Source organism: Colletotrichum truncatum (genome assembly GCF_014235925.2).
Source record: "Colletotrichum truncatum strain CMES1059 chromosome Unknown Contig_0005, whole genome shotgun sequence".
NCBI classification, from domain to species: Eukaryota; Fungi; Ascomycota; class Sordariomycetes; order Glomerellales; family Glomerellaceae; genus Colletotrichum; species Colletotrichum truncatum.
Genome location: NW_027222402.1, coordinates 3,429,200 through 3,443,716, shown reverse-complemented (window position 1 = coordinate 3,443,716; position 14,517 = coordinate 3,429,200). Strand labels below are relative to the sequence as shown.

At 46.2% G+C, this 14,517-nt stretch overlaps 2 protein-coding genes across 2 annotated transcripts; one reads left to right on the top strand and one right to left on the bottom strand.

Annotated features, from left to right (window-relative positions):
- Positions 1-1,470: 1,470 nt before the first annotated feature.
- On the top strand, positions 1,471-2,146 carry CTRU02_209003 (uncharacterized protein; the record flags this gene model as incomplete). The annotated part of the gene is made up of 3 exons (XM_036726046.1): positions 1,471-1,605; positions 1,665-1,859; positions 1,922-2,146. The coding sequence occupies 3 exons, from the start codon at positions 1,471-1,473 to the stop codon at positions 2,144-2,146; spliced, it is 555 nt and encodes a 184-aa protein (XP_036582239.1).
- Positions 2,147-10,156: 8,010 nt separating this feature from the next.
- CTRU02_209002 (subtilase) lies at positions 10,157-11,998 on the bottom strand (the record flags this gene model as incomplete). The annotated part of the gene is made up of 3 exons (XM_036726047.1): positions 10,157-10,369; positions 10,400-11,629; positions 11,693-11,998. 3 exons carry the CDS (start codon positions 11,996-11,998, stop codon positions 10,157-10,159), a joined length of 1,749 nt encoding a protein of 582 aa, XP_036582240.1.
- Between the last annotated feature and the right edge of the window lie 2,519 nt (positions 11,999-14,517).

The following is a 14,517-nucleotide window of genomic DNA, read 5'->3' as shown; positions in this document are numbered from 1 at the left end:
AACTTCAAGATGAAGAAGGCCGTCGGAGGCTAGAAGTTTAGGGTCAGAGTCGCCGGGAATATGGAAAGTTTAGTAGTAGAGTTTAGGTATTTTCTCCGGAACTTTTGATATTGACATAGTAGCAGGGTTTCTTGAAGCTTGCCGCTCAAAGTCAATGCTATCGACAGGCACCTCTGTAATTTGACTTTTAACATTATAAACTAAAGATATTAGGATAAAGCATCCGCTGCTTACGACTGTGGTAATTCTCGTCATAGCGCATACGGACTTTGAGTTCTTAATTAGGTAGACTTCTGTTAAGTGCTTTAGTCAGACTTCTACTTCTGATAGCTGTCCCTGATGTTAATGCTGGTGTTTATCCCATCGACTGCGAGGAGGCAACATGTACATACCTATGAGGGGAACTAGCATGTAAGAATTCAGCCAAGACTTTTCTAGCGAACTAAATAGCGCAGATATTTGGTACCGCCAATATTTATGTATCCTGACTATGGAAGAGGTGCCCTCATTGTATCTTCATTTGGTGGGTTTGATTTGTGGTGATCGCTTGATACTTTCTACCCGTTCATACGCATTGGAGGCCGGAGCCCGTCGGGAGCCAATGAAGACCTAGATGCTAAAAACGCGAGAATTCGAGCGATACAACGCTTTGTGCTATATAGCAACAAGCGGTCTGGACGCAAGGTAACCGAAAAAAGCCAAGAATGCCTAACCAATCGAGCTATTGTAACTCTAGTTACGTAACAACCTGTACTATATACAGCAGGCACTGCCTTCGCTACCATGGGTAAGACGTCAAGTCTTGGAGGATGGTCTTCAAGATGGCATGTTAACAATATACTAAACCGCGGAGATCCGCGGCGAGAGGGCACAATCGGAGAATTAAGGAGAAAGTGGAGGCATTCTAGACTTCGGGGAAACCAGGTCATGAAGTCAGAAATATATGCAATTGGGTTTAGTTAGCCTGCCGAATCTGCCATCGGACATGAAAAACTGAATGTCTTTTCTGGTCCACCAATGAAAAGAAGGTGGCCGCGAGAGACTAGAAGCGGGAAGCGCTTTCGTACCTTGGAAAATGAGTCTTTCCTGACGGAAGAGACCCTGCATCCAACTAGTAGATCAAGACTTACGTTGCCGCTTACGTTACGGCTTACGATGCAACTTACATGGAAGGCTACATGACTTTTTGGAGTTTGTCTTGTATCTTGACAGTTGTCTCTGGCTTCGATTGGCATGTGTATCTATCCCTCCACGTTAAGCCGCCTTAAGTTTTGGGCGTTCTGGACTCAACGATTTAGGTTGGTCCAGGCGGCAGCATGGCCAGACAAGAGTATGGATTTCTCAACATGACAGAGTATAAGAAGAGAAGTCTGCATCACGTCGTCCACGACCAATCCTTCTACCCCTGAGTCGGAAATACCGATAAACACTTCTACTTCTTTATGAGGGCGGCTATATCCTACAAATTTAATGCTCTACCTACAGGCGTTACTCATTGCGCTGACAAGCAGCGGTATTGGAATCAAAGTACTTGCTGACGACCCTGGGTTTTGTAATAACGTGGCACTGTGTACACCATGCCTATGTGATGCTGGTGGCAAGTGTATATGTCAGAGAGAGCGGATTGCAAGTCTTTAATAAAGCTAACTGATGTTTTCTACCAGGAAGGATTCTGCCATCATGATCGTGGCAGTGCAGGTCCAAAGCACTGCGATTTGCAGAGCGGGGGCTGCAAATGCCCCCGGGGTTTTGAGCTCGCGATGAAAGATACAAATTCAACTATTAAGCGAAGAGGTGGATGTTTTAGTAAAGGAAGAGGTGGGATTGTAGGTGCCGAGCCTCACGGGTCATGCGGTCAGGTACGTTTCTTCTACTTCGTATATGACTTAACAGCACGAAACCCTTGTACTAAGAGCCTCAGTATAACAGCTATTTTGCATGCGTTGCCTCAGCGCCTTATTATTGCCGATGGGACCCCACTATTCAACAATGTGTCGATATCCGTGGACCAGGAAAGAAGAAGGAGCCACAAACGCCAACAGGTTCTGAGGTCAAGAAAGATCCGAAATCTATGAAAGACCCAGGACCCAAGAAAAACCCAAAACCCAAGAAAGACCCAAAACCTAAGAAAGGTCCCTCCAAGTGATGACGCAAGGAGTGCGGCCATTTAGACGAGTACACAATGGCAAATTGATAGGGATGTATCACAAACTGTTGGGAACATATTACACTTAGGGGCGTAGACACGCTTCGGAATGAAAGCCGTAATTTGATCAGATAAGAGCTATGACATATTGGTATTTCTTTGAAACGTCTATTAGGTCAGTTGTGCTAAATACTTACCCCTTTAACTTGAACTTACTAGTTAGCCTTACTTATGCTGCCCTTTATAACTGTGAGATGTAGCCCTACGGAGCCTGTGCGTTTCGTAGCTGTCAAGGGCTAAATAAGTAGGTTTTATCATTATCTTCTTGTTTTTGATGACTGCAAAGGGCTTCGCTCTGGGGCGGAGGTCCTCGCCTCTTCATAACTTTAATAGACAGCCCTTAGGTACAAGCAGGAAACACCTACTCACTGCTGAAAAATTACAATGAAAAATGGCATACAGATCTTGTCGACGAGCTTTTCCATTATCGTTTGTGAAGCTAAGTGCCGGGGCCAGGGCGGCGTGATCCCTATCAGGGATATGGCTTACAGCGCATCCAGTCAGGCCCCGAGCACCAGCCTCCACTGTCAGAAGAGCAATGAAGGGACAGGCAATGGGCTCTCCACCTCTCACGTTGCAGGCCATTGCATTACGTTATTCAAATTCCATGCCGAATGTGTGCCTTGCGTCAACCTTATCTGCTTTGACTGTGAGATCGTTCAGCAGGTCTCGACTGCAAGTTTCTGACTCGTTGGAAAGTTTACTCTGCCAATTATGACTGAGAGACAATTAGAACAGTAAGTGACTTTATTGAAGATGATGAATACAAAAATATGACTTGAGACAGTTGTCAATTTTTAGTTCTGATTTTACTGTTAGTGATGACGAATCACAGTCGAATAACAAGACTCTGATGACCTTCATCTTCCAACATCACATGTGTTGTTCTCATAGCTATGTAGCCCATTGCTGCGCAACTTTGCGCTCTCAACGCCATCTAAAGCACCTGTAAGTCCAAAAAAACCACGGGTTGCGCATTTGTCTTTAAGTATCAACATTAAGGTGGGTCAGACAGGTCACAAACCTGCGTCTTCAGTGTTGCTGCTGACATCTTTGACTTCTGCTTGGCGCCGATCTTTCATCGCAAAACGGACTAGCAAAGACATCGGAGGAATATTCCGAGGGTGTCAGTCTCACATGAACCAAATTGTTCTGCATGTAAAGGGCAGATCCGGCTTTGACATTTGCAGCGAGGCTCACTCGGTCATAAACTCTTGCCCGCAGAAGACGACCGAATCTATCTATGCATCTTACCAAATCGTCTACTAGGCTCCCTTGCACCTACAGGGCACATCAGCACAAAGTTGCACTAAACCTGTGTTATCTGTCGCTTTCCAAAGACAGTTGCCAGAGGTGGAATCCAGATTAGATACTTCAGTAATTATCAAAGGCAGACTTGAAAACGTGAAAACGGGTGAAATCGTAGTGAAACAGTCTCAGCAAGCAGATTTTAACAGATAATTAATACCGATATTTATTGAACTGTCGATTGTGTTGAAGTGCTCTTCAGTTCTACTAGTGCCATTTCAGTATTATCTAAGGTTGAGGATGATTGTTTCTGCCATCTCCACGAAGTTGAACCTTGCAGATAGAGTAAAAAGGACTTGCTAATATCAAGCTCAACCACGCTGATCCTGGATTTGAATGACTGGGACTACAAGTTTCTTTTTTTGCTGGGGTGAAGCGAAAATTTTCGGTTTTTGGCGTTCAAACACCGCCTCCCGAGCCGGGGCAACTTGGAAATACTCTGTAAGCCTTTGACTCCCTACATAATATCAAATGACAACATACGCCTTACGCCCCTTGCCAGTCAATGGGGTAACACACTCTGGAGGCCACGCGGTGCCGCCATTGCAATAGGAAGGGCATTTGTCCCTGCCATAATCGGAAGACACCACCTATTGAATTAGTTCAGGCTTCTTATGAATCTCAAAGTGTTCCACTTACACAACAATGGCTTCCATCACTATACTTGCACTGGAAAAACCCATGACAGGCCTCTACAGTAGCAAGGTAAGCGAGCAATGTGACGGCAGCTGAAATTGGAACCATTACTCAAGATTTAATATAGAAAAGTGACTGGAGAACCTGGTTGTTCAGAAAACGCGGACAAATCCTCCGTTTTATACTCCAAGCCATACTCACAACAGAGAAAACAATGCTCGCTATAATTCATCAATAGATTAATGTCATTGAGTGTTTTACCCTACCGTGATGCCGCGTTGTTATGAACCCGGTTCCCATGTGGGTCTGATGTACTGTATAATCTCCTCTACTGTATTGGTCAAGCGGTCGAATCCCAACTTGCAATCATATTTTTTTCATCCATGTACCTATAAGCGTAGAGGGTGTCTGCGGGACTGGCCCGCAAGGAATCCTACATTTGCAGGTCTTGTAGCCACCGGAGACGATAGCCCGACTGGGCGAGCAGAAGTTCGCTTCAAACCTGAGCAGTATCTTCAAAGTCATTCTAGAACGCACAGACGATGGGTCGCCGGCCACATAAGAGTTAGCTACAACATGCGTAACACAATTCAAATACACACAGTGCAGTCCATTATTCTGATTCGATACTAGGGCCTGTAAAGGGTATCTCTTTGGTGAGAGATTGGTGGCACTGCACCCACGATTTGTCTCATGAGTCGCGTGGATGATATACCCTACTATGGGTCCCACATTGTTCTAACTAGGAGTTACCAGGAGACCATCAGGTACAGATACCTAGCAAGCGATGTTCAAATGCTGCACCTGTGGCTGATACTGCTCCATAAAGTTTTGTGCGTTGAGAAAACAGAGACGGCTTTCTGCCCTATTCTGAGTGAATCTTCTTGTCTGATCTGTAGTTACTACAACAACTGGTTGCAAACACAATATTATGTAGTAATGTCGACGTAAGAGAACTCGTCTTTCTATCCCAAAACCAGTAGTAGAGTAGGTTTAAAGTTTATAAGTCACAGGTCTGGACCTGTTGAAGACCGCGTCATGTATTTATGGCTAAGTGATGAGCAACATAAAAGTTAAAACGTCTGAGCAGTCTACCTGTTGGAAGTATACTGCCGGTTCCGGTGGGTAAGCCGGGGGTCTATGTCCTTCTTTATGAAATGTTTGGCGATAGATGACTATACTATGGGCAGGGTGGCTTGACAAGTAATGCTTTGGTAGACTGCCAATTTGGCTGAGTCACGCTATCATTACCTGCGTTCCAACAGTGTATGTGGGCACGTGTGAAGGTTGTATGAGCTGCGAGGAAGAGAGGATGAGCTGTGCAATCAAGTTTCAATAGCTTAATAGGGGTACTCAGGCTTAGCCGTCGGTGTCAGCGCCTCAATCGGCTCGCACAGTACCAGTGTTAGCCGGATCGTTAGCTGCTGTTCCTTCGGTGGGAACTTGTGGTAGCCGGGTCTCAATTTGTTGATCATCTTCCACGGAGCTTTTTTAAAATTAACAGCACTGATTGGCATTAGTTTGTGGCATCGCAACTTCGAAGCTTGACTCAGTCGCCCGATGGCCCGATCCGTAAGCAGCCTGGTGTATCGTACCTCGTGTTATTGCCCTTGCCAGTACGTACACTGACACGACCAGCACTCGACGACACGAGAGTCGAAGAATGCGTGCGGTCATGTCCGGAGATGGTATGGGTACTTGTTCAACTTCGACCTCTTCGTTGACCCACAACATCCTTCTGATCCCCCACCGTGCTTCTGGTGCGTCGTCGTGTTGTCGCCTTATACTTGCTGCTTCAGCACTTGCAGGTTATCTTTCGTTGATCAGAGCTCCTCTTCCGTTCGCAATTTAGTTGAAGTTTATCGAGTTTTCCATATATCGAAAATCAACTGGAACTATGCATGCAGCTCGTTCATCTGCTTTCCCATGGCCAAGACCAGTGCTCGATGGTCATCGGCGGTCATCTGGTCCTTCCTCTTGTAGCAGGAGCGCCCCTGTTGGCCGACCTCTGTAAGAAATTTCCCGCTGGGCTATTTGATTACATAGTTAGAAGCCTGCAGTCTTTCCATGGGTCAGTCTGGCTTTCATTGTCGGCTTTCGTGTTTGTCGCATTGGCTGTTTCGTTCCTCTGGTTTCGCCCGCATTAGATACAACGTTGATCGTGCCAAGGCCCGCCTCCATGTTTCCCGACGGAGCGCATCTCGAGTCTTAGTACCGCCCGGCAAGTTCAGCGCCGAGCGTGTAGTCCTTACGAGTGAAATGGATGATGGCTGGCTTTCAGCCTCGAACGTCGCCCCGCTCCTCTGTTGCCAGTCGATCGCGTCTTCGAAAAAAGAAGATAGGAATAATACTTCTATTCCATGGAAACAACACACAGTGGATAAACGGAAGAATAACTCTGCTTGTATTGCTTGTACTCAACGGAGAAGAGCACTAGGCGAGACAGCATACATATACGATCATTTGTGCAAATTACTCAACTCTCATGAGCACAAAGCATGGGTTTAAGTAATGACAAATCCGTTTTTATTATCCCCTGTTCTGAATTACATAGCTGCGCCGCATATTACCTAATTGTGCCGGTTGGAGCAATGGGCCTGATCAACCTGTCTCTATTGAGGACAGGAGTTGATGCCCTTTTGGCCCCTACAGCAGCTATCAAAACCAGCCCTACTCTGTCCAGATAATATAACGCAACCAGTCTGCCGAAACAGATTTTAATTAGTCTTGAGATCAAACAGATATATTCTCCGGGTTACTAGCACTTTGCGAATTACACGTGAAGATACGGGGGTCGGACCCCGTATCTTCATAGCTTTTCTGAACAGGTTTTATGGGTACACTTACACCCTCAAACTTGTTTTTGCCGCAACAACTTCTCGTTAATCCATTGTGTTGTGAGCCGTCCTGGCCGCAACAAAATACGAAAAGATCGGCAGAGGCTCTAAAAGCAGGAGTTTCTAACGCATTAGCTGATATTTTTACTGACAGGATAGGAATTACAGGCTGGTGCATACACTGATATCAAAGAAATAAACAAAAACACAACCCTAAGCTGCATTTTGTTATGCCTTTCTTTTCTTAATTTGCTACTTATGAAGCAAGTTACAGCAGAATAGTGTTAGTTTAACAATGCTGATACAGGAATTTCTAAAGTATAGAAGAAGAGACTTTAATAGAAGTAGCATAATCCAACCAAGACGGAAAATAAAATTGAGGGCATACGGCCACTTATATAATGCTTTTATGATGTTAACAGCCCGGAAACACCGGAACCTTCATTGATGATACAACCGGGTATGTTTTATCAAACCCTGTGCCTGCCTGCATTTAAATCAATCTCGAAATCTTTCTGTTAGCACGACACTGAGTCTGAGACTGTTGCGTACAATAAACGACCCTTCCCAAACCTGCCTACCCAGATAATCCTAGAGCTAGACCCAACATATTTAGGTTATTGTAGAAACTGTGTGACGAGATAGCACGGGGGAGTCAGGTTTAGTTGCATGATCCATGTTCGAAGTGAAATCTTCCCAAGCTTGCTGAAAAGTTTGAGCCATCCGCAGCACCGTTGCAGGTGCTAAATTTACCATACTACTTCCCTTAGAAAAACGGCTCCCTTCACGTATTACCATCGGCTCTCGTTTGCAAACCCCATCGGTTTGTTTAGGCAACGCAAGTAGGCTACTATCTTGCCAGGTGTATGTGACTACAATACATTTACCCATACAATAACATCCGCAACCCCTTGTTATACTGTATTGAAACATTACATGTACCGTGTGGATGGTAAACTCGCAGGCGATCGGATACCGGCATTCAGTTATTAGATTAGAACGGGTATACCGGCACAACTCTACGCATTGTGTTGGGCCGAAATGCCGGAGCCCTTATGTACTGAACAATAGAAATCACATGTAGAGTTTGATGCTTATTTGTTTAGGATTACTAAGGAAGCATCAACGATTGTTATGGCGGTAGGATTTGTTCGTAATTAGTTGGATTACAGAATGGAGATGGAAGTTCGGATTTCTTGAGTTGCATGCCTATCGTTACTAACTCGACATCATGCCACTCTTTATCTCGGTCACCGTATTTTATCTCAATGCATAATGCGAATTGGTGAAGATAGATAGATTCAATGAAGCCTGTATTAGTCGACCTCTAAAACTCATTGACGGCCTACACTCTATACGTTCAATATCACGTCCAACAAATCTGTAAGTTACTGGTTCGGATTGCCCGTTAGTTTTGAGTCATGCTCAGGCTACTAGATTGCCGGTTTAACCGTTAACCACGGGAAAGCTCGGGGACCAAAAATATCATCCCGAAGGGCTATCGTAAACACCTGCGGACGCAGTTTCTTCCACAGAGAAGACTTTACATGCGATAAATTTTGCCAGCCTCCCGACGAGCGTTGGCGTATTGCCAACCACAACCAATACCCATCAAAGACAACGAGTGGCTTGAATTTATTCCCAGCAATTTAGCACCAGAAAACCATATGCTAGTGAACGAAGGGTTATTACCCTGTTGTTGCGCCGTAAGAGTCACGCCAGAAATTGTTCCAGATAGCGCGAACGGCGTAATGCCCAGCCGAGTGCACACCATCTCAACTTTCTTGCCTGACAGTTTTGGGACCAACCTGATGTTAATAGGAAATTACTAACAGAAGAGGTTAGGATCAAATGTCTTTGAATTGCTTAATGACAAGACATTTTCGTGCCTCGTAGCGTATGCCGAGATTCTTGTATCCGATCTCGGTTCACCAACATCACATGATAATTCCTGAGGTTCTCTAGCCGTTAATAAAGAAATAAAACTACGACTTATAGGCACCAAGCAATACCAAATTACCAGGGATGCTAGGATATATCGACTCAGTACTCCCGAATGCGCTACCACGCTCAACAGGACTGCCAAAGGTATCAGCAAGGACATGAGACTCGCTACTACAAGCCTCGAAGCAAGGACTTCCTACCTGCAAGATTAATTAAACTCCTAAAGACAGATCAATTAATATTCGCGGACGGTGCTTCAAACCTAAAAATCCAACCGGCTGTTCGGGAGTGCTAGTCTAAGCCTTCTTGTGTCCATCCCACCCCGTGCGGATGATCCTCATTTTGCTCAGGCAAGGAAGTATCCATTTGTACTCCAAAATGACTGATATCTGAGCTTTTGATAAGGTTAGTATTCACAGGCATTATTGAAAAAAATAGATGTTATTGGCTTTACCCCGCCCTCGGTAAGAATTGGGTGGGTAATTTTCGCCAGAACACAACGGAATTACACAACGTCAATCGGCACACGGCATTGAAAGTTCTCGTCACATCAAACCTAAACTTGTAAACCTGCAGTTTCTGGTTCAAGGTGGACGAATCGGGCAGGAAGATCACGGCTCAGTCTTGTATTGTCTCCTAACGTATCACATCAAGTACGGAATTACTTTAGAACATCCCTATTTACCTTTCCAGTTTCCCATCTCACGCAGGGGCTACATGGGTGGGACGTCAGATTGACACGGCACTGTTCTCGCCAAGGACGGGTAAGGCTCATAGGTAAAGCATCGCCAACCGCGAAAAGGGCATTTTCGAAATCGGAGCATAGAACTGTGTCACAACACAATCTAATAACCGATCAATTGGATAGCTAGAAAGTCGTCTTGAAGCAATATGACAATTCCATGGCAGCTAACGAAATCTTTGGCAGGCTGATAAGAGCAATAATGATAGGTTAGTTGTTGGTATCACAGTAATAGCCATGTTCGGGGTTTCGCAACTGGGCGCGGTTTCGGACAAGAGTCACGATATTTTGGGTAACTGTATATTCTTCTTGTCTAACCGTGTGAGGGGCTGCTGGAGACGGCCGGTGTTTACAAATTGTGATTACCATCGGCGCCGATATTGATCATAATGTCAAGTCCGACCAGCTATGTCGGTCCGGCGAAGCTCAAATGAAAACCATCTCGCCGCCCGCCGTCAAAAAAAAGCATTGTCCTAACGCTGATCACTGATTACAAGCGCCAGTGCATATTTGGGCACCCTCTGGAGGTGGGCATCTTGCTCCTGTTGGCACTATACCGTTGTCGCCGCCACCGACGCCCTCTCCGGTGAATGGTAAGTAACATTTACCAAGATCATGTTCACATGGATTGTCTGCGTCGGGACAGCAGTATCCGTATGCCTTGTCGTTGAAATTGTAACAAGGCACAGGTTCGACCTTTGGAGTAGCGGGAATGCTGGTGCTAACGCTTGGCTTGGCGTGAGTCGAAGTTGAAACCAAAGCAGTTGTGGTAATCTTGGCCGGTGGTGCCGTGGAGGTGAGAGTTGTAAATGTCGAGGTGGTCGCGTTGATGGCGCAGGACTCGCCACGAGCACGGAGCGACCTGGAGGCCGTTCCACATGAGAAAACGTCGAGGCCGTTCCAAGCGACCGCTCTGTCCCCACCGCCTCCGCGGTTGTACGAAAGCTCGCGGACCAACTGTTTAACGTTGGCAGCAACCTTTCCAGGCACTTGTAGCCGCTCCCGGTACTCGGCCTGGCTGAGGAACACCGCAACCATCCCGCTAACCAACGGCGCCGCCATCGATGTGCCTTCATTTATGGCGTCCTTGTTGCCAACGTTGTATGCGCAAAGAGTGCGGCCGATAGCGGAGGTGTCAAGTTCTCGGGGCACGCCCTGAGAATACTCTGTTTGCTTGCCGGCCTCGTCGACTGCGCCAACAGTAATTATGTCGATATCCCGCCCGAAATAACCTGGGAACCCAGTAACAAATTCGCCTCCATTGGGTTGATCCCTCTGGTTGCCAGAGGTTGTCACAAGAACAACGTCTTCGGCAATGAGCAGTTTTAAGACTGTTTCAAAAGCATCGATTGTGTCTGGATCTTTAAAACCCGGTTGCACACCGGCGGTGTTGCTTTTTAGGACGAGTAACTGAATGCCATATGAAAGATTTATGACCGCTTTGCCTTGCAACTTCTTCTCTACGACGTCGTTGTGGATAAGGAGAAGAGACGATAAAACGACACTCAACCTTGGAATTTCGCCAACCTTGACAACGACAAGATCGGCCTTCTTGGCGGTTCCAAAGGCAGGCCCATTAATTAGCGATTGAACACATGACCCATGACCTTGCTCGTCAGTCTCTCTCTTTTCATTAGTAGGAAAAATCCAACGTTTGGTTCCCTTTGCATTTTTGAACTCATCGTGGTCTGGGTTAGCACCGCTGTCGATCAGGTAAACCGTCACCCCTTCGCCAGCCTCTTTAGGGTACGCGTATCCCGGCATTTCGTCAAGCTTGGCGCCCAAGTCGCTAAGCCCTGGAGGCATTGACATCATTCTCAGGAAACTCTGGGCGGCCTTGTCTACGATGACATCCCCGAAGTCCTCTTGAACGACACTTGGGGGTGGACTTGATGGTGGGTTTGACGACTTTGGAAAATCTTTCGAAGCATCGGTATTTAGTTCAACGAGGTCTATCTGTTACCATAAACTCCGTTAGAAAAACCTAGACTCTTTTTTGAAATTTTGACAAGGACCTACCCTTTTGTCGCTAGCGATTTTGGATGCATTCTCTTCAGTCGTGACCAGGACGTATATAACAACTTTAAAGCCATATAGTTCCGCAAGAATCTCGAAAGTGCCTGGTTGGGCGAACGGCTTGAGGAAAGCTTCCAAGGCAGCCCTTTGTGTTGCATCATTGGCAACTGCCTCCTTTGGAAAAATGATATAGCTTGTCGGGGCTTGACTAGGCTGCGATGTTGACGAGCTGGATGCTGAAGAGCTGATGGTAGCTGTGGCTTTGACACTGGTGGCTTGGCTTTCTGCCGTGGCGCTGACAGGTATCATGGAAAGAGTTCGCTCGTCGGGATGGTCGTCGCCGTTGTCAGAGCCACTGTCAGGGTTAAGCTCTACTGTCGTCCCGGCTCCTACAGCGACAGCGGGGCCTGTTCCGAATGCGACAAAGCCACCACCAACGCCTCCCACGACTACAACACCCGCCGCTGCGGCGACCAGCGGAATGACTAATTTTTCCCCATGTGAGACAGAGGTGGTAAGAGGGGCCGTTGAGCTGGTGGCTGATGTGTATGTCGAAGGCGCTGTAGTGTGTAGAGTTGTCCTAATGTTGTGAGAAGTCAAGCCGGAAGACAATGAAATTGGCAATGAATTCGATGGCCTTAATTTAGAGCGAGAAGTATGGTTTGCAGTTTGAACAGCTTGACTTGATGTCTGTGGCCGAAAAGAAGTTGATTCTGCCTTGAATGGAATTGAGGAATTCGAATGTTGCCTACCCTTGGTCGTAAGGGATCGTTGGTGCTGAGCATCGACAAGATCGAGCAGCAACCAGTAAACCAGACTTGTCAGAAGCATTTCTGCAGCAGGAGAATAGTAACACAGAGAACCTAAAATGAATGTAATAAGGGCTAAGCCTAAAGATAGCGAGTGTGGATGAGATGTATTTTCATACGCAAGCGAAGAGGCGATTGTGGCGTTACGCAGATGGCTTGAAGAGCAATGCCATTCCTTTTAAGTCATTTCCATACACTGCCGCAGCACACTCCTCGAATGCGGACTGACTAAAGTACATTCACATAAGTGGCTGTTGCTTCTCAAAGGTCAGCCGAGTCTCTCCATAGCGAGCCGAATAATTTAATCATAATCCTCTTCTTGCCAATCTTCTAGGTATCGTGGCAGTACAGGGAACCTTTGAGTTACAAACTTTACAGTAATTCTGGCTCGGAAAATACTGATGTATACAACGTACCATTATGTATTTCTGTTACGAGGGGGAAATGTGGGTTAGAAAAGGGGTCGGCTGTACTTTAGTAAGGCAGCAGTCAGATCGGCTGCTGTTGCCGAGATCGCCCTGATTAGACATCTGTAGATGGCTCCAGAGGGAGTAGTCTGTATATGTTCACAGCACCGAGCCACACTTCCAGAGGACCAAATCTCCCTGAGCCCCTTCAATACAAAATACAGTAATAGTACTACAATCCGGGGAACAACTGGCCCCTGTGTAGCGGTAGCGCACATATAAAGTTATGAGCAGGGGATAATGATGCGGCATCCACATTGCCGAGTTTACGCTTTGTGGCGCAATTGCCTGTACCGACCCGCTCATAGCACGAAGTCTTATTTCCAGTTAAAACTCGTAAGGGAGACAAGTCGAGGCGAGGACTATTTATAAGTGATCTGTCGTTTGAATATACTTGTAACAAGCTTTGGGGCATAAGTAGCGTACATATTTCCCTGCTCGCTCTTAATTACCTCGCTTGTCGTAGGTATGTGCCGCTCTTATACCTATTAATTTTCCCAAGTGCGATCAATTCAGTCAGGTCGCTCATACCAGGCAATTATACGTCTTTACAAATCTCACAAAAAAACAAAACCCAAGTGACTTGCTATCCTGGATCGCAATCAATTTTTTACAAAGTGGTAGTAATCCCTGTTTATCCCGTTACTGCCTTTTCTTTTGAAGAGAATTCTATCAATTGTTAGCGCTTGAACCAACACACTTATTCCTTGGTCGTCTCATCCGCTCGCTATACTCGCCAGCTCGCCTTGAGCCCAGCTTTGGCAGGAATCGAAATATTACATGCGGCCACATTAGGGTGAGCAGCTGGGCGAGGCGGCAGCATTTGGGCAAGAAAGTGTTGCGGCACGCCAGGAAGACGCCTTAAAGAGAGGGCAAAAAGCAGAGAGCCCAAGAGAACCAAAACTTTCGTAAGGCACATCTTGACTTTCACAGAGGCGGTGTCGTTCATAATCCACTTGTTGGCCACTAATCGTATTCGTCATATCCCATCGAATGCCAGAAGACACTATACTTGCTAAGCCTGGGAAACTTGGCCACATTTCCCGGGTACCTTACTTCAATCGACACATATATAAGCATTACGAGGTTCTAACCATGTATGTTCATTTGCAAGGTATTCTGATTAAGCTTCTGTTTTAACAGAGATTACCGGTATCTCCGACATACCTAGAAATTAGAGAAAAGGAAAAAAAATCGGAAAGCTCGGCTTATGATTTATTGAAACCAATGGGCATGAGATCCCCGATTGACTTGCCGAAAATGCCGTCACGGGGCATTCGATGGGATAACCCGGCAAACGCAGCTTAAGCTCCAGATGGAGATAAAATCTCCTCGTTGAACGGTTCTCCGTGTGCGAGGAGACGGGCAACCCTTCCTTCTTCCCGTCAAGGCTCAGGAGAACCATGTGATCCACCTAGTACTGCAGTGTAGCAATCTCAGTGTACATTTTCAGCTAAGATTTCACATCAAGCTCTGTCTCGCTTCTAGTATTCTTAAGTTTTATTTAAGTTAGGTTTCGGTCGTCAGACAGTAAGTTCGATAATCACCGGTG